Source organism: Schistocerca americana, chromosome 9 (assembly GCF_021461395.2).
Source record: "Schistocerca americana isolate TAMUIC-IGC-003095 chromosome 9, iqSchAmer2.1, whole genome shotgun sequence".
NCBI classification, from domain to species: domain Eukaryota; kingdom Metazoa; phylum Arthropoda; class Insecta; order Orthoptera; family Acrididae; genus Schistocerca; species Schistocerca americana.
Genome location: NC_060127.1, coordinates 68099107 through 68126801, shown reverse-complemented (window position 1 = coordinate 68126801; position 27695 = coordinate 68099107). Strand labels below are relative to the sequence as shown.

General features: G+C 44.7%; 1 protein-coding gene across 4 annotated transcripts in view; it reads right to left on the bottom strand.

The window, feature by feature from the left end:
* The window catches only part of LOC124550879 (1-phosphatidylinositol 4,5-bisphosphate phosphodiesterase), a 411295-nt gene that overhangs the window by 152138 nt on the left and 231462 nt on the right, over nucleotides 1–27695 (bottom strand). For all 4 annotated transcript variants that reach the window (XM_047125637.1, XM_047125636.1, XM_047125638.1 and 1 more), the window contains one exon: nucleotides 13428–13487. In XM_047125637.1, coding sequence (XP_046981593.1) covers nucleotides 13428–13487 — 60 coding nt within the window. The remainder of the gene's footprint in view (nucleotides 1–13427; nucleotides 13488–27695) is intronic.

Below are 27695 nucleotides of genomic sequence, written 5' to 3'. Positions count from 1 at the left end.
GTCTACGTAATGAAAAATATCTCTGGCTTGGTTGAAATGGCTCTGAGCACTATGGGACTTAACTTCTGAGGTCATCAGTCCCCAAGAACTTAGAATTACTTAAACCTAACTAACCTAAGGACATCACACACACTCATGCCCGAGGCAGGATTCGAACCTGCGACCGTAGCGGTCGCGCGGTTCCAGACTGAAGCGCCTATCTCTGACTACCTAAGACATTATTTACTAATAACACAATGAATCAACGGAACGATCAGTCATTTCACAACCGTCAAAAATAACACGAAATTTCTACAGATGGTAAGCACATGACCTATATTAACAACGCAGTAAATAAAAGAAATTACGTTCCACCATGTTTTATGGACGTCACTTCATCTAGACGTAAGTATAATATAACAATCCCATAGTTCTTTTACATAGATATTAGACAGACGCAGCATTAAATGAGGCAATACTGAGGAAACTACACTCCTGGAAATGGAAAAAAGAACACATTGACACCGGTGTGTCAGACCCACCATACTTGCTCCGGACACTGCGAGAGGGCTGTACAAGCAATGATCACACGCACGGCACAGCGGACACACCAGGAACCGCGGTGTTGGCCGTCGAATGGCGCTAGCTGCGCAGCATTTGTGCACCGCCGCCGTCAGTGTCAGCCAGTTTGCCGTGGCATACGGAGCTCCATCGCAGTCTTCAACACTGGTAGCATGCCGCGACAGCGTGGACGTGAGCCGTATGTGCAGTTGACGGACTTTGAGCGAGGGCGTATAGTGGGCATGCGGGAGGCCGGGTGGACGTACGGCCGAATTGCTCAACACGTGGGGCGTGAGGTCTCCACAGTACATCGATGTTGTCGCCAGTGGTCGGCGGAAGGTGCACGTGCCCGTCGACCTGGGACCGGACCGCAGCGACGCACGGATGCACGCCAAGACCGTAGGATCCTACGCAGTGCCGTAGGGGACCGCACCGCCACTTCCCAGCAAATTAGGGACACTGTTGCTCCTGGGGTATCGGCGAGGACCATTCGCAACCGTCTCCATGAAGCTGGGCTACGGTCCCGCACACCGTTAGGCCGTCTTCCGCTCACGCCCCAACATCGTGCAGCCCGCCTCCAGTGGTGTCGCGACAGGCGTGAATGGAGGGACGAATGGAGACGTGTCGTCTTAAGCGATGAGAGTCGCTTCTGCCTTGGTGCCAATGATGGTCGTATGCGTGTTTGGCGCCGTGCAGGTGAGCGCCACAATCAGGACTGCATACGACCGAGGCACACAGGGCCAACACCTGGCATCATGGTGTGGGGAGCGATCTCCTACACTGGCCGTACACCACTGGTGATCGTCGAGGGGACACTGAATAGTGCACGGTACATCCAAACCGTTATCGAACCCATCGTTCTACCATTCCTAGACCGACAAGGGAACTTGCTGTTCCAACAGGACACTGCACGTCCGCATGTATCCCGTGCCACCCAACGTGCTCTAGAAGGTGTAAGTCAACTACCCTGGCCAGCAAGATCTCCGGATCTGTCCCCCATTGAGCATGTTTGGGACTGGATGAAGCGTCGTCTCACGCGGTCTGCACGTCCAGCACGAACGCTGGTCCAACTGAGGCGCCAGGTGGAAATGGCATGGCAAGCCGTTCCTCAGGACTACATCCAGCATCTCTACGATCGTCTCCATGGGAGAATAGCAGCCTGCATTGCTGCGAAAGGTGGATATACACTGTACTAGTGCCGACATTGTGCATGCTCTGTTGCCTGTGTCTATGTGCCTGTGGTTCTGTCAGTGTGGTCATGTGATGTATCTGACCCCAGGAATGTGTCAATAAAGTTTCCCCTTCCTGGGACAATGAATTCACGGTGTTCTTATTTCAATTTCCAGGAGTGTACTTTAGGAAATGATACACTAAAAATAGCACAAATTGTTTTTTTTGCATTTGGGTAGGAAAATAACTGAGGATGGCAGAAGTAGAGTGATGTAAAATGCAGACAGACAACAGCAGGAAACGTGTTTCTGAAAAATTTGTTAACATCGAATTAAATTTAAGAACACGTGGGACTTTTATGAAAGTGTTTGTGTAACCTTTTATTGTAAAGTGACAGCCCATTTTGTAGGAAACAGCAAGTTACACTCGAGGTTTAACTTAGCCGACCTAATATGTCGGAAGATTTCTTTATATAGCGCCGCAGACGACAATACGCGACCAGCTTCCTTGTGCGGTGTAACATTTCGGGCTTTATAGCCATCATATTCAGCTCGAAGCAGCTCTTCTTAGAGCAGATGAGAAGGCAGCGTAGGAAGATGACAATGTGGTATGAGGTACCAGTGAGAGATGGTGTATTTGGTACCGTGTATCGTGAGAAAGACCGCCTGAATTGTGGTACTTCTCTGCCATTGGTTGCTCTATTTCGGAGTAGCGCGCCAAAATGATAAACTTCTGTTATTAACATTAGAAAAGCTAAAAAGTGAATTAACTTGCGTTTAATATAAAAGCATCTCTCAATAGCAGTCTGTCACTCCTTTATCCAAAAGCGTTAATTACCAGTAGAGTAATAATCAATTGCTAAACGAAAAGCCATCCGAAGCACTTCGGAGATGGTAGCGCCTAACTTGGATGGCGGGCGTGGTGGTTCGGCTGTCAGATCAGAGCTGGGTCGGCAGTCTCGGAGGACCGACATGTTAAGAGTTAGCAAACTCTGGGTTTTCGACATGTAACTGAGAACTAGTTTGATTCCAATTGAGGAAATATGCAATTCGTTATTTTGTTTATTCTCTGCGAAGTGAAGAATGGAAACTGTTTGTGATACATAAACTGGACTATAACAATGCAGTTCTTCATATTCCACTAATAAAATGCGATTGGCATCCAGTTTAACCAGACCAATTCAAAATTTATCAGCCTCTCATTCACAATTTATTGCAGCCTCAAGATGGATTCGTGACTTGTGTGCTGTTTCCCTGCGCAGGGGACAACTATAAGACTGCAGATTGGTGAATATAATTAACAACTTAAGCATTCCACTCAGGGCGGTGCAAGCAACAAGGCATCTCGCGTGTACTGCAGTCTCAGTACGAATGAGATCAGTGACTCGTGTGGTAACACAAAAGATGTATGAAGCAAGGAAATTTTCGAGGGAAAGGATTTATCACACACAAGCAAAACCCTCTCTCTCTCTCTCTCTCTCTCTCTCTCTCTCTCTCTCTCTCTCTCTCTCTCTCTCTCTCGCTTTTTCACTCGCCGTAGCAGATATCAAATTTGTTGATTTGGATCTTGGGTGACCATGTGTCAAATAGGAAACATTGTCTGCTCTGTCAGTTGTAATACTAATCTGGCGTCCTGCAAAATGCCAATATGAAATGTTGTTTATGGTGCTGACGAATATACACACGGGACTGAAGTCCAGCCGGCCGTTGTGGCCGAGAGGTTCTAGGCGCTTCAGTCTGGAACCGCGCTGCTGCTACGGTCGCAGGTTCGAATCCTGCCTCGGGCATGGATGTGTGTGATGTCCTTAGGATAGTTAGGTTTAAGTAGTTCTAAGTCTAGGGGACTGATCACCTCAGATGTCAAGTCCCATAGTGCTTAGAGCCATTTGAACCATTCTGAACTGAAGTCCAAGTATTTGTTGATCTGGTGACGTTAGGTGGAGAACTGCTTCACTTACAGCTCCACACGTAAATGCCAGGTGAAGAAGAATGATTAGCATGCCAGATCTGAATCGAGTAGCGGGTCCGGTCTACAACTGTAAGCGGCCCTCGAATTATTTAAGGAAATCGTAAGTATCGGAACACTAGATGAGACAGTGTACGCACTTGCACGTCCTACATATATAAGTACGTGCATCAATCGAGCTACTCCTCGATGGCTGAGAAATGTGTGTGTTAAACAGTTTAGAGATGGACAAAAGTTTCTGAAATGTGGTACTAGAGGAGACCGTTGAAAACTGGATCATTAGAGCAATTAACAATGAGCAAGTACTGAATCGAATCTGAGGCAAAATAAATTTATTGCACAATCGACTACAAGAAGGGATTGGTTGATATGACTCATCCTGAAGAATCGAGAAATGATAACTATGGTAACAGAGGGAAGTATCGGAGGTGAAAATTGTAGAGCTGGAGGGGGCGGGGGGACCGAGGAATGAAAACAATACGCAGGTTCAAGTGGCTACAGGCTGGAGAGGTGAAGAGGTTCGCACAGGACACAATAGCGTCGGGACCTGCATCGAACCAGTCTGTGGGCTCAAGAGCACGACCTGAATACAGGCTGACAAAAACTCAGTGATCTTACACAAAAGCAGTTACTACGTTGTACTGACAGTAAGGGTCACTGTGAAGTTCAAGAGTTTCTAGATTTTTCCGTTGCTGTTACGAACCGTTTTCAGTGGATCCTCTTCAAGCCGAACACCGTGCTTTACTTTAACCTCGTACAGTTTTGCGAAGTTGCTAATTCCAGGCAAAATCTTTTCTTAGCCGTTAACTCCGTAACTAAACGTTTGCGGACGTATGTTTATATGAACTTTTTTCTCTAGTTTTACTTGTAGAATAACATATTAAAATATTTTCATATCTTCGTGAATCACCCTGTAAATTTCCCACGGTCCTGAAGGCTATATTTCACAACAAACAGAAACTGCAGTTGGTCCAGTGGATGCCGCGAGCATACGGAAGTGGTAACACCTATTCCTTAAACGCTGTAAAGAAATACATTTAGATGGATCTATATTCCTCACGGACCGCGAAGGGGTTAATGTTAATGCATGTCCTTTACAGTCTACGTGCTCGCGCATGTCGTTTTGTCCGCCGTGAGAAATGCTAAAATCCTTTATGCATAAAACACGAAATGGCCGATATTCGTTCGGTCCTGGTTTAACCCAAGAAAACATAATTTCCCACCTCTTCAGATAAATTTGACTCTGTTCAGATTTCAGTTTTTCCTCTGGGAGTGTCTTGGGCGAATTTTCAGTTTCACCTTCACTCGTTCTAAAACTAATTACAACAGGCATCTCCCTACACTGGCACGTAAATTGCCTTATTTAATTTCTGATGGTGAAAATAAGAGAATGTGTACTTAGCGGTTTGTCTCGCAAGAAAAACAGTGAATCGGAAATGCATCTAGCTCTGTCTACACGTGAACAGAAATCGTAATACAGCCGATAACGCTTAATAGTCATAATAGCCCAAGCAACAAGAGTTTTCCGGCCGCTGCCTTCTGTACGCCTAGCCCTGCACACGAACGTGCGAAAAGGAAGGGATAGTGATTGTTGCTATGAGTCGACGAGAATGAGAAGGAAGATCCTATCCTCTCCTCTCTTCTCCCCTCCTCTCCTCTCCCACACTGCTCTCAACGCCTACCCCACATAACCGATCAACTTCTACGGTAGAAATGACACTGGGACATAACAACGTTTCCCAAAAGTGCATCATAGGGATGTTTATGTTAATACGTGGTACTTCGCTGTAGTAAGAAATACGATAAATAAAAAATTTGTAATACAATAACCGTTAGATCGCTATGGTTGTCAGCAGTTGCAAATAATAGTTGTAGTCACGAATCCTATCAACTTGTACCGAAAGGTCTCAAGCCAAATAACGGCAAAACGCCTGCTCTAAGCGCACAGGCTCTAGTCTGACGCTAGTCGCTATGCATTTATTCTCAAGCAGTGAGTGGTTGTTAAGTTTTACCATCTGATATCTGTAACCACCATGAACATTTATTATACATATATCCATGAAAACAATAACGTTATGATTCCCTAGCGTTTAAAGTTCTTATGAAATTCTGGAAAGTGGGTGTGCATGAAGGTAAACTTAAAAAAAAAAAAAAAAAAAAAGAATGAGTAGGGACTCCAGGAACAGAAAAAACGGTGTATCATAATTTGAAGAAAAAGAAAGGGATAAATCCGGAAAAAACTGAGTATCTGGCAACCCTAGTTTGCACCTGGCGATTTTTTGCTCCCGAGCCGCTCAGCTCCTCACCACAGTCGTAACCTCCACCGAACCTCGATGTGGATCCCGCCATCCACCACTATAACTATTCGCAGTTTCCAGCCCACGTATCACCATGCGAATGGGCCGCCACAGCAGAGACCAAGAAGCAAAAAACTTAAGCGATTTCAATGAGTTATTTTTAACTGCCCATCACTGAACTGCTAATTCATTATCACAGTGGCCCTTCTCTTGGCGTACTGCTAGATGGGAAAATTTTAAAAAATTCTCTACTCTTGTCGAACAGCAAATTCGGATGTATTACTTTTCCGCACACCTTCGTATGTCACGTGCTTGCTCGAGACTGGAAAGAGTTATGGCTCTCATTCCAGGGTTAAAACAATTTCAGTATGTCAGCTACATCTGGGAGGCAGCAACGCATCACCTAAAACCCACTAAACGTAGAATGGCCAGTAACTACATTCTTCACCGCAATATTTTAAAAGTGTGCCCAGCGGTTTGTTTATTTGGAAGCATCACAATAGCTATGGGCAACAGCGAAATGATAACCTGTAATATAAGACTATAAGATGTGAAAAAAAAATAGTTTTCTTTACACAATAGTTCCCTCAAAATCGCCGAGAAAGACTACATAGCGGGGTAAGCGCGCGGACCCCAAAACAGTAGTTTTTTAATTTTTTTACGCGAAAAGTAAAAGTTTTGCTCAGAAACTAACTTAAGAGACGGATGTAACTTTCCTTCGTTTAAATAAGATAATTTTTTTTAGGCACATCGGATGTCTTGAAATTTCCATCGTGGTGTATCGAACGACCCAAGTTGCGATGAGTGATCACCTCAGCATACTGCGCTAGACGACACGACAGATAATCGTATCTGTGTTGTCGCTCTGCCGTCCCAGCGTGAACCAGTAAAGTCGCTAGCCACTGCGTTTCAATGCGCTCATCCGATGCGCGTTGCTTCGGCGTCTTATCACTAGTGCACCTAACGCTCGCAGTTTTAGTGACACGGTGAACTCGTTCAGCGTTAAGCTAGTTATCCAGTGGATGCGTAAATATGCAACAGACAGCCACACGTTATCGCTCGGCAACACCGCGTCCTCTGCTCACGCCGTCGTCCTACCAAATCAGAGCAGTCGGCCTTCTGCCGAGTGAGACTGTCATGCATTTCTCCGATTTACTTTGTACATGTGCGTTGGACGTACCTGGGCTTACTAAACGAAGAAACCTCACGAACAAGGAGATGTCCCCAGCGGTGCGATCGACTTTCTGAAACTATCCATACGGCGATGTACGTTAAGGTCCAAGGTACTAAACACTCCAGCCATTCATTCGGAATGTTGTGTGACACACAATAGCGTTAAAAAAAGGCTCGTTGTTTAATTTGTTGTGTGATGTAGTCGATAGGACAACAGCTTCACATCCAGACGGTTACTGGTTCGCAAGACATACAAATTATTTTATTTTTAAATCGTTAACGAAATTACTTCGATCGTCATTTTTATTAATTAACTGGTTTGAATGCAATTTCTCAATTCCATCCCTTTATCACATAATTTTTATTATAATATTAACTTCTTCATTTACCCTTACTTTTCTTCCTATCATTCTACGCTTGAAATCTTTTTTCATGTATTTTAAATTAATCTTATGTATTAATTTCGATATAATTTATTTTGTTTCATCATCCTCTCTTTCGTCCACATTATTGCGTTCATAATATCTACTTCCAATTTTGCTTGAATTTCGTTTTACTTACAAACTGCCGCGCGGTCTGATGACGCCTTGCCACAGGTCGCGCGGTTCCTCCCGTCGGAGGTTCGTGTTCTCTTTTGGGTGTGTGTGTGTGTGTGTGTGTGTGTGTGTGTGTGTGTGTGTGTGTGTGTGTGTGTGTGTGTGCTTAGCATAAGTTAGTTTAAGTTAGATTAAGTAGTGTGTAAGCCTAGGGACCGATGACCTCAGCAGTTTGGTCCCATAGGAACTTACCATCTCCACTTATAAACCCTTCACTTAAATTTTCATCTGCGTTATTTTGTCCGTAGTGCAATAGATATTTACGTTATATTTTCAATGTTTGTATGGCGATTACCATGCAAAAAAATTGCTCATCTGGTAGCAAAAATACATTTTTCACACCACTGCATAAATATAAACAGATTATTTCGTCGTTTGTTTTTTAACTGATAGATCAAGATTTTCAAATATATGAATATCATCATCATCATTTTCGTGGGCCTTTGTCCCACTTCAAGGCGGGGTCGGCCTTGTTACTATGAATTTGTCGATGTTAAGTGTCCCCCCCCCCTCCGGACGGAATGAGTGTACTCCAGCTGTCCACGTCTAGTGTAAGCCATGAAGTAGTGCGAACGTTTTCGAATGTCTGAGAGTCGTCTGAGACGGGACATGGGGACCAGCCCAGTGTCCACCTACTGGGATGTGGAAAACCGCCTGAAAACCACAACCAGGCTGGCCGGCACACCAGCCCTCGTCTAATCCGCCGGGGGGGGGGGGATTCGATTCGTGTTCAGCGCGCCTACCAGAGTCCAGGAAGGAGCGCATTAGCGCCCTCAGATAACCTGGCGGGTAAGTATTTGAATATTGTAATGGATAAATATAATTATATGTGCCCCGGTCGGGGCACACATTTTCAGCTGTCCCCATCGAGGTATATCAACAACACCTGTCGGCAGCTGAGGGTTTCAATTAATTATCATTTACAAATGAAAAAGCTCATATAATGATTAAAATATTGTGACAAAGGAACATAAATAAAAAATTAGATTTAAACTAATTAAATGAATAAAAATACAGGAAGCCAACCCATACAGATTTATATCTGCATAGCCATAGCTTCCATCATCCGTCTCAGAAGAGAGCTATGCTGAATACTTTAGTACACAGAGCCAGGACCATTTCCGACAAGGACCACCTCGGTCCCGAGATTAACCATTTGACGACTGTTTTCAAGAGGAATGGTTATTCTGCCGGTGAAATTAAATCAGTATTGTCCAAGAAAGTAAGACACGACGCCAGCCATATACAAGAAGAGGACCAACACACAGCGCGGCTTCCTTTTTGCGGTGCTACAACGAGCAAGATAGCTAGAGTCCTGAAGAGGCAAGGAATAAAACCAGTTTTCCGACCACCTAGGAAAATTAAGGAAACGTTGAGATCAGTCAAAGATAGTCTCGGCTGAAGAGTGCCGGCAATTTATACTATTCCTTGCGAATGCGGCAAGAATTACGTGGGCCAGTCTGTAAGAACCGTTGCCAACCGCTGCACCGAGCACCAACGCCACCTAAAATACAGGTATTTGGAAAAATCAGCGGTGGCCGAACATAGCCTGCTTAACAAGCATAAGATTTTATTTGAAGAAACCAGAGTAATAGCCCACACATCGAATTACTGGGACTCTGTGATCCGGGAAGCAGTCGAAATTAGACTTAGCGATAATAACTTTAACAGAGACAACGGCTATGCTCTTAACAACACTTGGAAGAGTGCACTGGATAAAGAAAAATCGCAGAGAAAAACTTCCCGCACTTTACCTCCTAAATCAAGGGATGGCGCTGTGAGCAACGCAGGATAGAAACTACATCTATGGAAGTGGAGGGCACCACTTCACTACGCGCCATATCGCTGTTGCTATGACGTATTCCAGCCAATCAGAAGCCTTCCTTGGCATATAAAAGTGGGAACCTCGCTAGTTCACGACACCCCCTCCCCCACATTCTATAAGTCCCTCCAGATCCTTGAGCGTCATGCCTTCCGTATACGCCTTCTGTCCCCCACGTGGATCCTCTATGATATCATTCCTTTCCCCCATCTGCTCCTATTCCTCGAACATATTCGCATCCTCTACACCTCCCGCCGTCTTGAACCCCCTCACCCCCTGGTTGCTCCTCTCCTCTCCCATCCCCACCCCCTGCCACGTCTTCACTGTTGTGTCCCCCCTACCCTCCACCTCTACACCCTCCATCTCCTTTCCCAAGGTGGCTTCCATCAACTCCCCCTCCTGGATGATGCCCTCTCTCCCTCCATTTATCCCTCCTATCAACTCTGATCCTCACCTCCCCCTCCTTTCCTCTGTCCTTTCCCTGGGCTCCCTCTTCCCCCCCTTCCGTCCTGTTTTCTCCCCACTAAACCCCTCCCTACCTCCCTTCTCCCCCCCCCCCCCCGAGTCCTTTTGTATTCCCCTCCTCTGCCTACCCCACTCCCTGTCGCGTCTGCCCAGCGATCCCCACCTCTCTTATGGGTCCTCATCCTCCATCAGCTCCTTTCCCGGCTCCCCCCCCCCTTTTTTTATTTTCCATCATCTGTCCAGTTTCCCCCCTCCCCCCCCCACCTGCTCTCGGCTGTGGTATGTCACATTTGCCACCTTTTTAGTGCAGTGTTCCAGTGACTGTTCGTCTTTCTCGTGTTGCAAACAGAAACCATGCTGTCGCTGGGTGTGAATTTTATGTCTTTTGCGAACAGAAACCAGACTGTCGCCGTGTTTTTTTAATTGTCTGTCTATTGTTTTACCTGTCTGCTTCGTATGTATTTTCTTAGCGTCATCATCCCTCTGCTCTTTGTTTTAAGTTCTACGATTTCTTTTCGCCATGTTACTCTTTAAGTCTCCGATTTTATCGCCTGTTTTTATTATTTATTCTCTTCATCTTTCTAACAAAGTCTGTAGGCTGAAGAGCGGCATACTAAGCTGCTGCCAGCCCGCCCCCTTCGGGGGGATTTGAAATTCAATAAAGGGAAGCCCTGATAGCCCTGACGACGGCCATGGAGGTAGTGGTCGAAAGCTTGGAGTTTTATCCTGAATTGACGCGGCATGTACACCGAGAGATTTTTATTCAAGAAATACGTCGCGAAAGACTTCGTAGCCAACGACTGAAGTAATTTCGATAAGGATTTAAATTTTAAAAAAAACTATGTACCTTAGGAGATTCGAACCTACACAGGAAACATATCCTTTCCATTACACCACACAACCGCATCACGTAATGTAAATTTTTTAAGGTTATTAAGAGTCACACAAAATTCCGAATTTTTCCTTTCGTCAATTACTCGCAAACGAGGGCCCGCCAGATTGAATGGCTGCAGTCTGTGATACTTGCGATCTTAGCCCAGGCGAGGCGTAAAGCTTTGTGTCGTGCAGTCATCAGAAGAACACGACTGGGCTTTCGGCTCCGAAAGCCCATATCGACGACGTCTCGTCGAATGGTTCGCACGTTGACACCTGTTGATGCCCTGGCTCTGAAATCTGCAGCAATTTGCGGAAGGGCTGCACTTCTGTCACGTCGAACGATTCTCTTCAGTCGTCGTTGGTCTCGTTCTTGCAGGGTCTTTTTCCGGCCGCAGCGATGTCGGAGATATGATGTTTTATCCGATCCCTGATATTTGCGGTACATTCGTCAAATGGTCGTACGGTATTATTTCCACTTCATCGCTACCTCGGAGATGCTGGGTCCCATCGGTTGTGGGCCGACTATAACATCACGTTCAAACTCACTTAAATCTTGATAACCTGTCATTGTAGCAGCAGTAACCGATCTAACAACAGCGCCAGATACTTGTCTGATATAGCCGTTGCTTGCCACAGCGCCGTATTCTGCCTTGCACTACTTGCACTAAGATATTTTGCCCTTTCTTTTCTTTCAAGTTTTATAATTCACTTATTGTAAATATTCTGCTACTAAGTAGGGACAGTTCAAAATGGTTCAAATGGCTCTGAGCACTATGGGACGTAACATCTGTGCTCATCACTCCCCTAGAACTTAGAACTACTTAAACCTAACTAACCTAAGAACATCACACACATCCATGCCCGAGGCAGGATTCGAAACAGCGACCGTAGCAGTCGTGCGGTTCCAGACTGAAGCGCCTAGAACCGCACAGCCACACCGGCCGGCAGTAGGGACAGTGACCAAGTGAGAATGACCTTGCGGTATTACTAAAAAGTGAGAATTATGAAATAATTTTTATCTTATGTGGAGAACTATTGTGAATTTGTATCGGGCTATTTGTAATGGAACTTTCATAAGCAGATGTCCTTGTTAACTGTACATGGTGTTACGGCGTAGAGTCAAGCGCTAGTCGGGAACGACAGAGAAGAGATCCCTGTGAGAATACGTCAGCCAATCGCACGTTGACCGACTCCTCTCCAGCACGACAACGCGACATCAGCGTCTCCTATCTGAAGAGGACATAAGCGCCACGACCGACTGGCGACTCCTTAGTTTAATAGTAGGTGCAAGATTAGCAACTTCTATAGCAGCGTCAACTCTACTAACTTCGCTTGTAATCTATAATGTAGCACAGACGACGACGACGACGGTGGTGGTGGTGGTGGTGGTGGTGGTGGTGACGGCGGCGGCGGCGGCGGCGGCGGCGGCGGCCGGCGGCTGTGGCCGAGCGGTTCTAGGCGCTTCAGTCTGGAACCGCGCAACGCTACGGTCGCAGGTTCGAATCCTGCCTCGGGCATGGATGTGTGTGGTGTCCTTAGGTTAGTTAGGTTTAAGTAGTTCTAAGTCCAGGGGAGTGATGATCTCAGATGTTGAGTCCCATAGTGCTCAGAGCCATTTCATTTTTGATGATGATGAGGATGACGATGATTGGTTTGTGGGGGTGCTAAACTGCACGGTTATCAGCACCCGTACAAATTCCCAATCTTTACATAGTTCAATCTCGCCACTTTCACGAATTATGATGGAATGATGACGACAACACAAACACCCAGTCCCCGGGCGGAGAAAATCCCCAACGCGGCCGGGAATCGAACCCGCGACCCCGTGATCCAGAGGCAGCAACACTAACTACTGGGCCACGAGCCGCGGACAGTAGCACAGACTAGAGATTGTTTACACTGAAGGAGGTTCATTATTTCGTATGTCGCCCTTTCCTTGCGACACATCTGTGTAATTGCAAAAGTTAAGTATTGTATCTTTTCATTTTGTAATAAAACTCATTAATACGACTTGCTTGAATGTTTGTCTAGCGAACCGAGTACGCAGGATTCCTAGATACCGCACATGGTACTTTCCTTTTTGCCTTGTAATATTTTCATGGATTTTGAAGTTTTTGTGTGTATATATATATAAACACAGACAGAATAACATGACTAGCAGATGGACAAGGGAGGAAAGTACGTTTCAATAGAGCTAATACAGTAACAGCAACACGCTGAGCTCGGCACGCTCAACGTTGACGTTCGACAGCACTGTTCGTGTGCCGATGGCTTACTGCCACAGAGACTTTGCTCGGAAGTCGCGTCTATAGGGTAGAGCCCGCCACATTGTCCCTTCATTGCGACGGCAAGCCGTACAGCTTTCTGGGGGGATCTCCGAGTATGTACAACTTCCCGAAATAACACTACAAATGCAGACAAAGATAATTACAATACTCCTTGCTACCCCATCTCAATTCATTGTGCACATCCTGAAATTTTTTTATTGCGTAAATAACTGAAAACATTTTGAAAGATACTCACCTTTGGAATACCCCCAGCTCTTATGTCGCTGACCTGACACAACTCTATCACGTCACCATCCTGTAAAAGAGAACACAAAGTAATTAACAAATAAAATAAAACAAAGCCGCCAAGAACAGATAATCACTTTGAAACTGGTGACAGATTACTAGAAAAGACGACGAAAACAACAAGTCACAACATTTGTAGACTTCAGGAAAGCTTATGATTGTATCCAAAGATCTTCAATGATGAACATACTAAAGAATTTTGGTCTCCATTCTAAATTAATAAAAATGATGAACTTAACAATAACAAACACCAAATCTAAAGTAAAATTCAGAGGAGAACTATCTGAGTCATTTGCGATTAAAAGGGGTTGAAACAGTGAGATAGTTTTATCGCCCTTACTTTTCAACTGTGCGCTCGAGCACGTAATAAGAGAATGGTACAAAGAAAATCCTAAAAACATGAGAATTGGAAGAAAGAAAGATCAAACAAACTTAATTGCTTGGGATTCGCAGATGACAGAGTTACTCGCTAATAACATTCAAGAAGGCAGCAATCAAATAATAAGCCTATGAAATATATCACGAAAAATAAGACTCCAGATATAATTCGAAAAGACTGAAATAATGGTAGCAGATCCACTAGTAGTAATCAACCACATATCTACGTTTACATCTATACTCTTCAAACCATCGTGAGATGCATGACAGAGGGTACGAATCATTGTAGCTGTTATTAAGGATTTTTCCTGTTCCACTCACGTGTGGAGGGCGGGAAGAATGATTGATTGAATGCCTCTGTGCGTGCAGTAATTATTCTAATCTTATCCTCACGATTGCCGTGTGAGCGATACTTAGGGGGTTGTAGTATAGCCCTAGAGTAATCATTTAAATCCGGTTCCTGAAACTTCGTTAATAGACTTTCTCGGGATAGTTTATGTCTGACTTGAAGAGTCTGTCAGTTCAGTTCCTTTAGTATGTCTCTGACACACTCCCACGGATGAAACAAACCTGTGACCATTCGTGCTGCTCTTCTCTGTATACGTTCCTATGTTAGTCCTTTCTGATACGGGTCAGACACTTTTTAGCAATATTCTAGGATGGGTCGCACGAGTGATTTGTAAGCAATCTCCTTTGCAGACCGATTCCCGAGTTTTCTGTCAATAAACCGAAGTGTACCACCCGCTTTACCCAGGACTGAACCTATGTGATCATTTCATTTCATATCCCTACAAAGTGTATTTCTATGAGTTGGCCGATTCCAACAGTGACCCACTGACATTATAGTCATAGGATACTACGTTTCTTTCGTTCTGTGAAGTGCAAAGTTATATATTTTTGAACATTTAGACCAAGTTATCAATCTGCGCACCACGTTGAAATCTTATCAAGGTCTGACTTCATATGTATGCACATTCTCTCAGATAGTACTTCATTGCAGATAACTGCATCATCTGCAAAAAGCCTGACTTTACTGTTAACATTGCCTACAGTGTCATTAATATAAAATACGAACAGCGATCGTCTCCCTGGGACACACCCGATGTTATTTCTACATCTGACGAAGACTCTCCGGATCCAGGATAACATGCTGTGTCTTCCCTACCAAAAAGTCCGAATCCAGTCACAAATTTCACTTGACACTAAGCGCACGTGCGGTACTGAGTCACATACTTTTCAGGAATCAAGAAACACTGCATCTATTTGGTTGCCTCGAACTGGGTTTCACATGATCTATGTTTTCGAAATCCATGCTGGTCGGCATTGAGGAGGTCATTCTGATTAAAATACTTCAGAATATGTTCTAAGATTCTACAACAAATGGATGCCAAGGGTATTGGACGGTAGTTCTGTGGCTCACTTCCACTACCCTTCTTGCAGACGGGTGTGACCTGTGCGTTTTCCCAAGAACTGGGCAAAGCTTTTTGTTCGGAAGGGTCTATGATAAATTACAAGAGGGGCTTACTCAGCCACAGATTCAATATAGAATCTGACAGGGATTCCTTCGGGGCCTGGAGATTTGTTCAATTTTAAAGTTTCAGCTGTTTCTCAACACCAGTGGCACTAACACTTATTTCATTCATTCATCTTTTCAGTGGTACGAGGATTAAATTGGAGCAATTCTTCTGGGTTTTCTTTTGTGAAGGAACATTTGAAAACGGAGTTAAGCTTTCAGCTTCTAGTTCCCTACCCTCTATTTCAGTTCCTGCCTCATTCGCTAGGGGGTGGACAGTAACCTTGTTCCCATTACCAGCCTTTACATACCACCAGATTTTTTTTATATTTTTTTTATTTTGTGAAATGTCATTTAACAATATTCTGTTAGATGGTCACTGAATGCATTACGCATTGCTCTCTTTACAGCCAAACGCGTTTCATTCAGCATGTCCCTATCTATAGGCCTCCGCTTTGTTTTACACCTATTATGCAGTAATCTATGTTTCTTTAGAAACTTCTTTGTAGTCACTTTATACCATGGAGGTTCCCTCCCATTATAAATATAACAGTAAAAAACAAGAAAGTAAAAATAGTGAAACAATATAAATACCTAGGAGAAATTATAACATACAACTCGGGCGAGAAACCTGCATGGCAAGCAACTAATAAAATAATAAAAGCTCAAAATTGACACGGTCTACATACAATAAAAAAATATTTGTCAATCTGAACTAAGTTAAAACATCACAAGACGGTTTTCCAACTAGAAGTAACATACGCAAGCGAAACTCTCTTGAAAGTCACCCAGAAAAACAGAATCGATAAAATTCTAAAAGCAGAAAGAAGAATAACTAAAACATTGAAAATAAGAAACATCAAAAATATGGATAATGGCGGGGAGTACCAAATGAAGTGGTGTGCAGCGAACTGGAGCCCAAAAGAGCCCACTACAGGCACTATACGGAGAAAATGATCTCTCTTCTTGATCAGAAACTAGATTAACAAGAAGAATTATGGAGAAACTTTGGAGCATGAAGCAACAAGTAGGATGGATAAGGGAAATCAGTGTATATGAAGCAGTCAGAATTAACCCTGGGCGATTTGCAAAACAAAACAGAAAATTTAAAGAAACTGGAAAACATAAAAACAAGATTAAACCAAAATCAGACAAACGCTAAAAAGGGCCTTTACAGATGAGGGACGACAAAAAAGATCAGAACTAATGCAAGGATACTGGGCAATTCGGAATGAAAATCTATTGTGCAGCTGGTCTCCCGGCGGAGGTTCGAGTCCTCCCTCGGGCATGGGTGTGCGTGTTTGTCCTTAGGATAATTTAGGTTAAGTAGTGTTTAAGCTTAGGGACTGATGACCTTAGCAGTTAATCAAAACTAGACATGATTGTCTTAATGGGAGTTCCGCGATCGTTCTTTAATTAAAAACATGGGATTTCAGTCTTTGATCGCTATTTTTTATTTTCAGTGACTGGTTTCAGGCTACCTGCCCATCTTCAGAACTTATTACACTGTGGACGTCCAATTTGCCGCTGCTCTTGCCAGAAAAGATGCCATATTTTTATTTTTAGTTAGCAGTTAAGTCCCATAAGATTTCACGCACATTTGAACTTTTTTTTTAATCTGTTGAAGAAGATGACCAGAAAATGACTCACCAAAGTGTTCGAATGACACCGTAAAAGAAGTAGTAGAAGAAGAAGAAGAAGAAGAAGAAGTAGGAGGAGAAGAAAAGGGAAAAACTGTAGAAAATGTATATAGGCTCCTGACAAACTGTGATTTCATGTCATGTGTAACGTGACGGGCAGGGCGGTAGCAACAGCGACACATCGTCATCGTCAGTAGAGTTCCTGCATTCCATCAACAGTACCAAGAATGGTAGGCAATAAATACTGAAGGTTACCAACGTGCCAGGCGGTCTAACACCCACTGTCCATGAACGAGAGCAAGACAGAAAGAAAAGGAATTGAGACAAAAATTATTGGGAAAACCAAATAGCAAGTAAGATAATCATTCCTCTGGACAATTGACCTTAATTTTTTGCACTAGGACCACCTCTTAATGAGCTTCGTAACTTCCGTCCTGGGAGAGGGCATTCAGCCTCCTCACGCTACCGAACCTGGAAGCGGACATGTGCTCCACCGCCGGAGCACAAGGGTAGGGACCACTCTGGAAGCACCTGTGTTTCCCCGACACAGAAATATACTGCTGCCGTGCCAGTGCGAAACAGCTGGGTCGGCACCACTATGTTTCTACGCGCACCGCCGATGGGGGCTCTTCAGCGTCGTCAAGAGTTGTACCTCAAGCCTGGTCTACACGTAACGTTTTGTCGTGACTTATACACTGAGGAGCCAAAGAAACTGGTACACCTGTCTAATATCGTGTAGCGTCCCCGCGAGCACGGAGAAGTGCCACAACACTACGTGGCATGGACTCGACTACTGTCTGAAGTAGTGCTGGAGGGCACTGACACCATGAATCCTGCAGAGCTGTCCATAAATCCGTAAGAATACGAGGGGGTGGGGATCTCTTCTGAACAGCACGTTGCAAGGCATCCCAAATACAATAATGTTCATGTCTGGGGAGTTTGGTGGACAGCAGAAGTGTTTAAACTCGAAAGAGTTTTCTTGGAACCACTCTGTAGCATTGTTCTGCTTGAATTGCCCAAGTCCGTCGGAATGCACAATGGAGATGAATAGATGCAGGTGATCAGACAGGATGCTTACGTATGTGTCACAAGTCAGAGTCGTATCTAGACGTAGCAGGGGTCCAAATCACTTTAAGTGCACACGCCCCACACCATTAGAGCCTCCATTAGTTTGAACAGTCCCCTGCTGACATGCAGGGTCCATGGATTCATGATGTTTGCTCCATATGCGTACACGTCCAACCGCTCGATACAATTTGAAACGAGACTCGTCCGACCAGGCAACATGTTTCCAGTCATCAACAGTCCAATGTCGGTGTTGATGGACGGGCCCACGCGGGACGTAAAGCTTCATGTCGTACAGTCATCAAGTGCATACAGGTGGTTCTTCGGCTCCGAAAGCCCACTTCGATGATGTTTGGTTGAATGGTTCGCACGCTGACACTTGTTGATGGCCCAGAGCTGAAATACGCAGCAGTCTGCGGAAGGGTTGTACTTCTGTCATGTTCAACGGTTCTCTTCAGTCGTTGTTAGTCCCGTTCTTGCAGGATCTTTTTCCGGCTAGCGAAGTCGCAGATTTGATGTTTTATTTTATATTGATGGTCGTACGGGAAAATCCTCACTTCATCGCCACGTCGGAGATGCTGTTGTCCCATCACTTGTGCGCCGACTATAACACCACGTTCAAATTCACTTAAATCTTGATAATCTGCCATTGTAGCAGCATTAACCGATCTAACAACTGCGACACACATTTGTTGTCTTATGTAGCGGTTGCCGACCGTAGAGCCGTGTTCTGCCTGTTTACTTATCTCTGTATTTGAATACGCATGCCTATAGCAGTTTCTTAGGCGCTGAAGTGCTCAGTCGTTCCGAAGCAGTGACGGAGGAAGAACGACGATCTGTCAACGGTTGAGCTATGTGCTCTTAAAGTGAAGAAGGAAACAAAGTCTACACGTCGTTCATGATGGTCCCGTGATTGTTTTCAAGAGAGGGACATTCTCCCACATGCATTTTCTCCGTGTACTACGGCACTAACCACAAGATTGGCGGAGTTTTTTTTACCTACGGTCACAGAAACGTACTATAAACTGTTAACGTTCGTACCCACAGAAATTGAAAAAGAAGACAGTGTCACAAGTCGGCTCTCAGCCTCCACGAGAGTCTCAATGCAACATTAAGCCTTTTAGCCACTGGCAGGAGTTACAAGGACCTTGAATAGCCTAAATTTACATGAGGAACGCAATAAATAACGGCTGGCGTCCACGAAAATTAAAAATGATTTTTGTTACTTAACTCCTTTTCGAAATCTTCTATGTTTGACCGTGATCTTCGAAATTCAAGAACGAAAGTAAATCAAAGTACCCTCCGCACCCGGAAGCTGAGTGGCCAGTGCGATAGAGCGTCAATACTAAGTGCCCATGTTCGATTCCCGGCTGGGTCAGAGATTTTCTCCGCTCAGGGACTGGGTGTTGTATTGTCCTAATCACTATCATCTCATCCCCATCGACGCGCAAGTCGCCGAAATGGCGTCAAATCGAAAGACTTGCACCAGGCGAGCGGTCTACCCGATGGGAGGCCCTAGTCACACGACATTTGTTTATTTTAATCAAAGTACCACAAAGAAGGTTTATAAATTCTTCAGTTCTAGCTTTTCTTTCGCACGCTCTTTGCTGTAAATGTTCGAAATGGGTTGATCTTTTTAGTGACCCACTGTTCTGTTGCTTCACGATCCACCTCTGTGTTCTTTAACCAAAATGGCGTATGCCTAGTTTTTTACTCTGTTGCTGCAATCCTTTGAGTATATTTGTCAGAGGCAATGAAAACTTTGGTACAGTTCTATGAACTCCATGAAAATCCATTGTATCAAGTCTATCATTTTCTTCCGCCACTACACACACTAAAATGACAGTTGGAACCTCTAGTGTCACGTAGAGTAGATCGGCTGCAGAGCTAAGTTTGGGCGATAAGATTGTCGGCAGTTTAGCGCGTACACAAAGCTCGAGCCCATAAGTCTTTCGCGACTTTGTCAAACTTCATTCAGCTTATGCAAGACTGACGAAAAAAATGGTTCAAATGGCTCTGAGCACTATGGGACTTAACATCTATGGTCATCAGTCCCCTAGAACTTAGAACTACTTAAACCTAACTAACCTAAGGACAGCACACAACACCCAGTCATCACGAGGCAGAGAAAATCCCTGACCCCGCCGGGAATCGAACCCGGGAACCCGGGCGTGGGAAGCGAGAACGCTACTGCACGACCACGAGCTGCGGACGCAAGACTGACGAGGAAACGTTACGTGTAGACCAGGACTAACGCTCGCTATTTCCTGTATTACCCCAGCTGTTTTGGAAATTTATGGTAAGGTCCTATGAGACCAAACTGCTGAGATCATCGGTCCCGAGGCTTACACACTACTTAATCTAAACTTACGCTAAGAATCACACACACACACACACACACACACACACACACACACACACACACACACGCCATGCCCGAGGGAGGACTCGAACCTCCAACGGACAGAGTGGCGCGAACCGTGGCAAAGCGCCCAATACCGGGCGGCTACACCGCGCGGCTTCCCCAGCTGCACGGGGGCAGTCGTCGCTGTGTAGCAAAATCACGCCTTTTGTCTGGAAACTTATCTCTCCTCTTCGTTACCACCTCTGGGTTTCAGACCTGACATAGCTGCGACGTCTCACTGGGTTTCGAACTTTCCTGAAGAAACTTCCCGGCATATTAACACTGTGTGCCGGATCGAGACTGTAAGTCGGGACCTTTGCCTTTGCCGTCAAGTGCTCCAACGACTGAACCACCTAAGCACGACCCACGACTCGCGTCACACCCCGTACCTTGTCTCCTTCTGCCAGGAAGTTTCGTATCAACGCACACTCCACTGGTGAGTGAAAATTTAATTCTGGAAATATCCCCAGGCTTTGGCTACGCCTTGTCTCCGCGATTGTCCTTCCTTCCAGAAGTGCTAAGTCTTGCAAGCTTCTGTGAAGATTGGAAGGTAGAAGACGACGTACTGGCGCAAGTGAAGCTGTGAAGAGGGGTCGTGGGTAGGTGGCTCAGTTGGAGGAGTACTCGCCGGCACATAATTTTAATCTGCGAGGAAGTTTTGTATCAGCGCACACTCTGCTGCAGAATTAAATATCTTCTGAAGAAGCTTGACTCTTCTTTTTGCACATCGTGCGCTGGCGCTCACTCTGTCGTTCGCAGTGACGGAGACAAGTCTCGTCAACGGTTACTGTCTAACTCAGAGTCTGCTCTTTCCTTTTAAAACTGCCTTACAATCAATTTTTGACATTTCCAAACGTTTCTGTCAGTTGACGTGTTACCCAACGCACACCCGCTTTGCGGCAGTTTACAGATTCATCGACAACTGCAAACCCTGAACCGTACGCGACATTCACCTAGTGCGCAGTGTCACCACCGTCAGGAATGATTCGCCCGTCTGTATCCACGCTGTTCCTGTCCGCTCCCGATGTGGACCACCTACCGGAACGCCGTAAATATCAGGAATCTGGTAAAACATCAAATCTCCGAGATCGCTGCGGCTGGAAAAAGATATGAACGGGACCAATGTTGACTGAATAGAATCGTTCTATGTAAAAAAGTCCCACCCTTCCGCAAATTGCTGCAGATTTCAATGCCGGGGCATCAATAAGTGTCAACGTGCAAACCATTCAACGGAAACATGTTGCGTTGTCGGACGATTCTCGTTTCAAATTGAATCGAGCGGATGGACGTGTACAAGTATGGAGACAACCACATGAATCCATGGACACTACATGTCAGCAGGGGACTGTTCAAGCTGATGGAGGTTCTCCAATGGTGTGTGGCGTGTGCAGTTGGAGTGATACTGGACCCTTGATATGTCTAGATAGTAATCTGACAAGTTACACGTAGTACACTATGTGATCAAAAGTATCTGGACACGTGGCTCAAAGTGACTACAAGTTTGTGACACCCTCCATCGGTAATGCTGCAATCAAGTATCCTGTTGGCCCATCCTTAGCCTTTATGAGAGCTTCCACTCTCGCAGGCATACGTTCAGTCAGGTGCTGGAAGGTTTCTTGGGGAATGGTAGCCCATTCTTCACAGAATGCTGCACTGAGGTCAGGTATCGATGTCGGTCGGTGAGGCCTGGCACGAAGTCGGCGTTCCAAAACATCCCGAAGGTATTCTATAGGATTCATGTCAGGATTCTGTGCAGGCTAGTCCTTAACAGGAATGTTGTTGTCGTGTAACCACTCCACCACAGGCCGTGCGTTATGAACCGGTGCTCCATCGTGTTGAAAGATGCAATCGCCATCCCCGAATTGCTCTTGTGGGAAGCAAGAAGCTGCTTAAAACATCAATGTAGGTCTGTGCTGTGATAGTGCCACGCAAAACAAGGGGTGCCAGCCCCCTCCATGAAAAACACGACCACGCCATAACACCTCCGAATTTTACTGTTGGCACTACACACGCTGGCAGATGACGTTCACCGGGCATTCGCCATACTCACGCCCTGCCATCGGATTGTCACATTGTGTACTGTGATTCGTCACTCCACACAAAGTTTTTCCACTTTTCAATCGTCCAATGTTTACGTTCCTTACACAAAGCGAGGCGTCGTTTGGCATTTACCGGCGTGATTTGGGGTTTGTGAGCAGCCGCTGCTAACCATGAAATCCAAGTTCTCTCACCACCCGCCTAACTATCATAGAACCTGCAGTGGATTCAGATGCAGTTTGGAATTCTCGTGTGATGGCCTGGATAGATGTCTGCCTATTACACATTACGACCCTTTTCAACTGTCGGCGGTCTCTGTCAGTCAACAGACGAGGTCAGCCTATAAGCTTTTGTGCTGTACGTGTCACTTCACGTTTCGACTTCACTATCACATCGGAAACAGTGGACCTAGGAATGTTTAGAAGTGTGGAAATCTCGCGTACAGACGTATGGCACAAGTGACACCCAATCACCAGACCGTTCGAAGTCCCTGAGTTCCACGGAGTGCTTCATTCTGCTCTCTCACAGTGTCTAATGACGACAGAGATCGCTGATATGGAGTACCTGGCAGTAGGTGGCAACACAATACATCTACTATGAAAGACGTATGTTTTTGGGGGTGTCTGGATACTTTTGATCACATACTGTAAGCATCCAATCTGGTCACCTGCATCCATTCATATCCATTGTACATTCTGACGGACTTGGGCAATTCCAGCAGGACAATGCGACACTCCACGCATCCAGAATTGCTACACAGCGGCTCTAGGAACACTCTTCTGAGTTGAAACACTTCCGCTAGCCACCAAAATCTTCAGACATTAACATTATTGAGCATATCTGGGATGCCCTGCAACGTGCTGTTCAGAAGAGAGCTACAACCCCTCGTCCTCTTACGGATTCATGGTGAGCCATGCGGAAGTCATGGTGTCAGTTCCCTCCGGCAGTATCTCAGATATTAGTCGAGTCCATGCCACGTCGTGTTGCGGCACTTCTGCGTGCTCGCGGAGGCCCTACAAGATATTATGTAGGCGTACCAGTTTCTTTGTCTCTTCATTGTATCTCGCCGTGAAACCCACGGCTTCATCCAAGTACGTTTCTTTTTCGTTTTTTCTGCTCCTCTTCCAAATGCAGACATAATTTAATTGTAATAAAAGCAACTGCAGAGCATAACAACAAGTTCCGCCATTCTGAAACTTTGACGAAATATTGGAAGACAATGTAAGGACCACTATTACGCGCCACGTCAAAGATATTTGTCCACTATTTGATTTTTTTTTTTTTTTTTTTTTTTTTACCAATAAACTAGATAGTGTAATACCCTCTTACTAACAGAGACTGATCACGAACGAGACGTTTACCTACTGCACGTGAGATTCATCATGGTGTGCGATCGCGTTGTCAACATGTAAATATCTTCGTGAGGGTATTTTGCTGCCTGAAGCAAAAGGCAATTCCGACAGTGAAAGAAACATTGCCGAATGTCACATACTGACAAGGCGTCACATGCTCTGAAGAGTTTTAAAGACAGTGACCAGGACCGCTGAAGGCTACGCTTGCGACCCGCCGTTTAATTGAGCGATTATATGGCAATTTGCAGTACATTGGCCGCGCCAGGCAGCTGGAAGCTCTCGAGGCCCGGGTGATAGGGATGGCTGCTATTGCTGAAACAACCGGTTTTCGGTTACATCGTTTCTTTTTCACGCAGTTTAACCTGACTGTTAAAACTGCTCAAAATAATTGGTTTCCTAATAACCGAATTTGTTATTTTTATTCCTATCATATCCTGTAATAAACATAGAATCTAACGACGATTGTAAAATTTTGACTTAGTTTCTAGCACGGAGGTAAAAAGAAAAGAGGGGATGTGACATTACGTCACAAATTTGAAGTTTATGTCCGCCATCTTAACTAGCCCAAAACATTAAGTTCACCGCATCCATACCCCAATAGTTCCCCGTGACGCCACTCCGACTGTGTCGTGTTACTTGAGCAAACACGCATTCGAGAACAGAAAAACTTTCGAAATAACCTTCCTCACATTACGTTCTTCATGCAAGCTCTATAATTTTTAGTATTTAAAACAGTTATTGCGTGCACACGACAGAAATAATGAGCAAGAAGCACTCGTAAACAATAGTATGCTAATGTTTTGGGCCACTTAAAATGACGCCCACTCTGACTCATCATCGCCCACTCCAAATCGCTAAGGATATAAACTTGCAGTTTGGAGAGGGAATGGATCTTATCCTGTAGGCATCATTTAAGAAGGGATTGTCCGAAATTCCTCTCCTAAAGGGGTGAAATAGGGGATGAAAGGCTTTCTGAAAGTATATCTTCATTAAGGGAATTTTGAAGCTACAACTGCGAAAAATGGTATTTGGTTTCTCAGTCAAAAACTAAAGAAATACGAGGGCAGTTCAATAAGTAATGCAACACATTTTTTTTCTGAAACAGGGGTTGTTTTATTCAGCATTGAAATACACCAGGTTATTCCCCCAATCTTTTAGCTACACAACACTATTTTTCAACGTAATCTCCATTCAATGCTACGGCCTTACGCCACCTTGAAATGAGGGCCTGTATGCCTGCACGGTACCATTCCACTGGTGGATGTCGGAGCCAACGTCGTACTGCATCAATAACATCTTCATCATCCGCGTAGTGCCTCCCACGGATTGCGTCCTTCATTGGGCCAAACATGTGGAAATCCGACGGTGCGAGATCGGGGCTGTAGGGTGCATGAGGAAGAACAGTCCACTGAAGTTTTGTGAGCTCCTCTCGGGTGCGAAGACTTGTGTGAGGTCTTGCGTTGTCATGAAGAAGGAGAAGTTCGTTCAGATTTTTGTGCCTACGAACACGCTGAAGTCGTTTCTTCAATTTCTGAAGAGTAGCACAATACACTACGAGTTGATCGTTTGACCATGGGGAAGGACATCGAACAGAATAACCCCTTCAGCGTCCCAGAAGACTGTAACCATGACTTTACCGGCTGAGGGTACGGCTTTAAACTTTTTCTTGGTAGGGGAGTGGGTGTGGCACCACTCCATTGATTGCCGTTTTGTTTCAGGTTCGAAGTGATGAACCCATGTTTCATCGCCTGTAACAATCTTTGACAAGAAATTGTCACCCTCAGCCACATGACCAGCAAGCAATTCCGCACAGATGGTTCTCCTTTGCTCTTTATGGTGTTCGGTTAGACAACGAGGGACCCAGCGGGAACAAACCTTTGAATATCCCAACTGGTGAACAATTGTGACAGCACTACCAACAGATGTCAAGTTGAGCACTGAGTTGTTTGATGGTGATACGTCGATCATCTCGAACGAGTGTGTTCGCACGCTCCGCCATTGCAGGAGTCACAGCTGTGCACGGCCGGCCCGCACGCGGGAGATCAGACAGTCTTGCTTGACCTTGCGGCGATGATGACAAACGCTTTTCCCAACGACTCACCGTGGTTTTGTCCACTGCCAGATCACCGCAGACATTCTGCAAGCGCCTATGAATATCTGAGGCCCTGGTTTTCCGCCAAAAGAAACTCGATCACTGCCCGTTGTTTGCAACGCACATCCGTTACAGACGCCATTTTAACAGCTCCGTACAGCGCTGCCACCTGTCGGAAGTCAATGAAACTATACGAGACGAAGCGGGAATGTTTGAAAATATTCCAGAAGAAATTTCCGGTTTTTTCAACCAAAATTGGCCGAGAAAAAAAATGTGTTGCATTACTTATTGAACTGCCCTCGTACATGCTCCAGCATTTTTGGAAATTCAACCACTATTGAACTTTCCAATATATTAGTTTAGCGTAATATTGGGTATATTATGTGGTACAGGGAAATGCTTTCTTCAGCATCCCAAAATTATGTTAATCGATCCACACAGAAACGAGGTGAAAAAGAAATCGTTAAAATTTGTTGACAGCTGTAATACATAAAAAAATAAATGTATCCGTTATCTTATTTGCTCTTATTTACTTATGGATGTGACAACACACGTGGTCAGTCGGTACGGTGGCTATAGTAACGCATGGTGGTCCACACAATATTCCTGACATTAATTTGTTATAGAACCTTAGAACGTATTCTGAGCTGATCCACAATGAGTGATCTTTAACAGAATGACCTCCTCCATGCATTCCAAAAATATGGGTGATGTGAAACCCAACTCGCACTTTTCTCACGTGACATACTGAAAGCTTTAAGTCAAGATGGGCACACAGATGCAGTATTCCTTGATTTCCGAAAAGCATTTGACTCAGAACCACACCAGCGCTTACTGTCAAAAGTACGATCATATGGGGTATAGAGTGAAATTTGTGTCTGGGTTGAGGACTTTTTGGCAGGGAGGACGCAGCATGTCGTCTCGGATGGAGAGTCATCAGATATAGAAGTAAATGCAGGTGTGCCAGAGACGTTTGTTGGCACCCTTTCTGTTCATGTTGTGTATCAGTGGCCTTGCGGACAATATTAATGGTACCTCAGATTGTTTGCAGATGATGCAGTTATGTTTAATAACGTACTGCCTGAATGGAGCTGCATAAATATTCAGTCACAGTTTGGTAAGACTTCAAAAGGAAGAAAGGAATGAACGTACGAAGATTAAAGTCCCCTTGACATCAAGATAATTAGAGACAGGGTACAAGTTCGGATTGTATCAAGGATAGGGGAGGAAATCGGCCGTGCCCTGTCGAAGGAAGCACTCCGTCATTTGCCTGGAGTGACTTAACGTAATCACGAAAAACCTTAATCTGGATGGCCGGATGTCGGTGCGAACTGTTCTCCTTCAGAATGTGAGCCAATTCGTTCGGTATGTATAATGAAGTACTGCCATGCAAAATGTACTGCCATGCAAAAAGTGCTTCCATGAAAAAAGTAATGTCATGAAAAAAGTAATGTCATGAAAAAAGTAATGTCATGAAAAAAGTAATGTCATGAAAAAAGTAATGTCATGAAAAAAGTAATGTCATGAAAAAAGTAATGTCATGAAAAAAGTAATGTCATGAAAAAAGTAATGTCATGAAAAAAGTAATGTCATGAAAAAAGTAATGTCATGAAAAAAGTAATGTCATGAAAAAAGTAATGTCACGAAAAAAGTAATGCCATGAAAAAAGTAATGCCATGAAAAAAGTAATGTCATGAAAAAAGCTGTATCAGGTCTTAATAAGATTTCAAAGTGGTG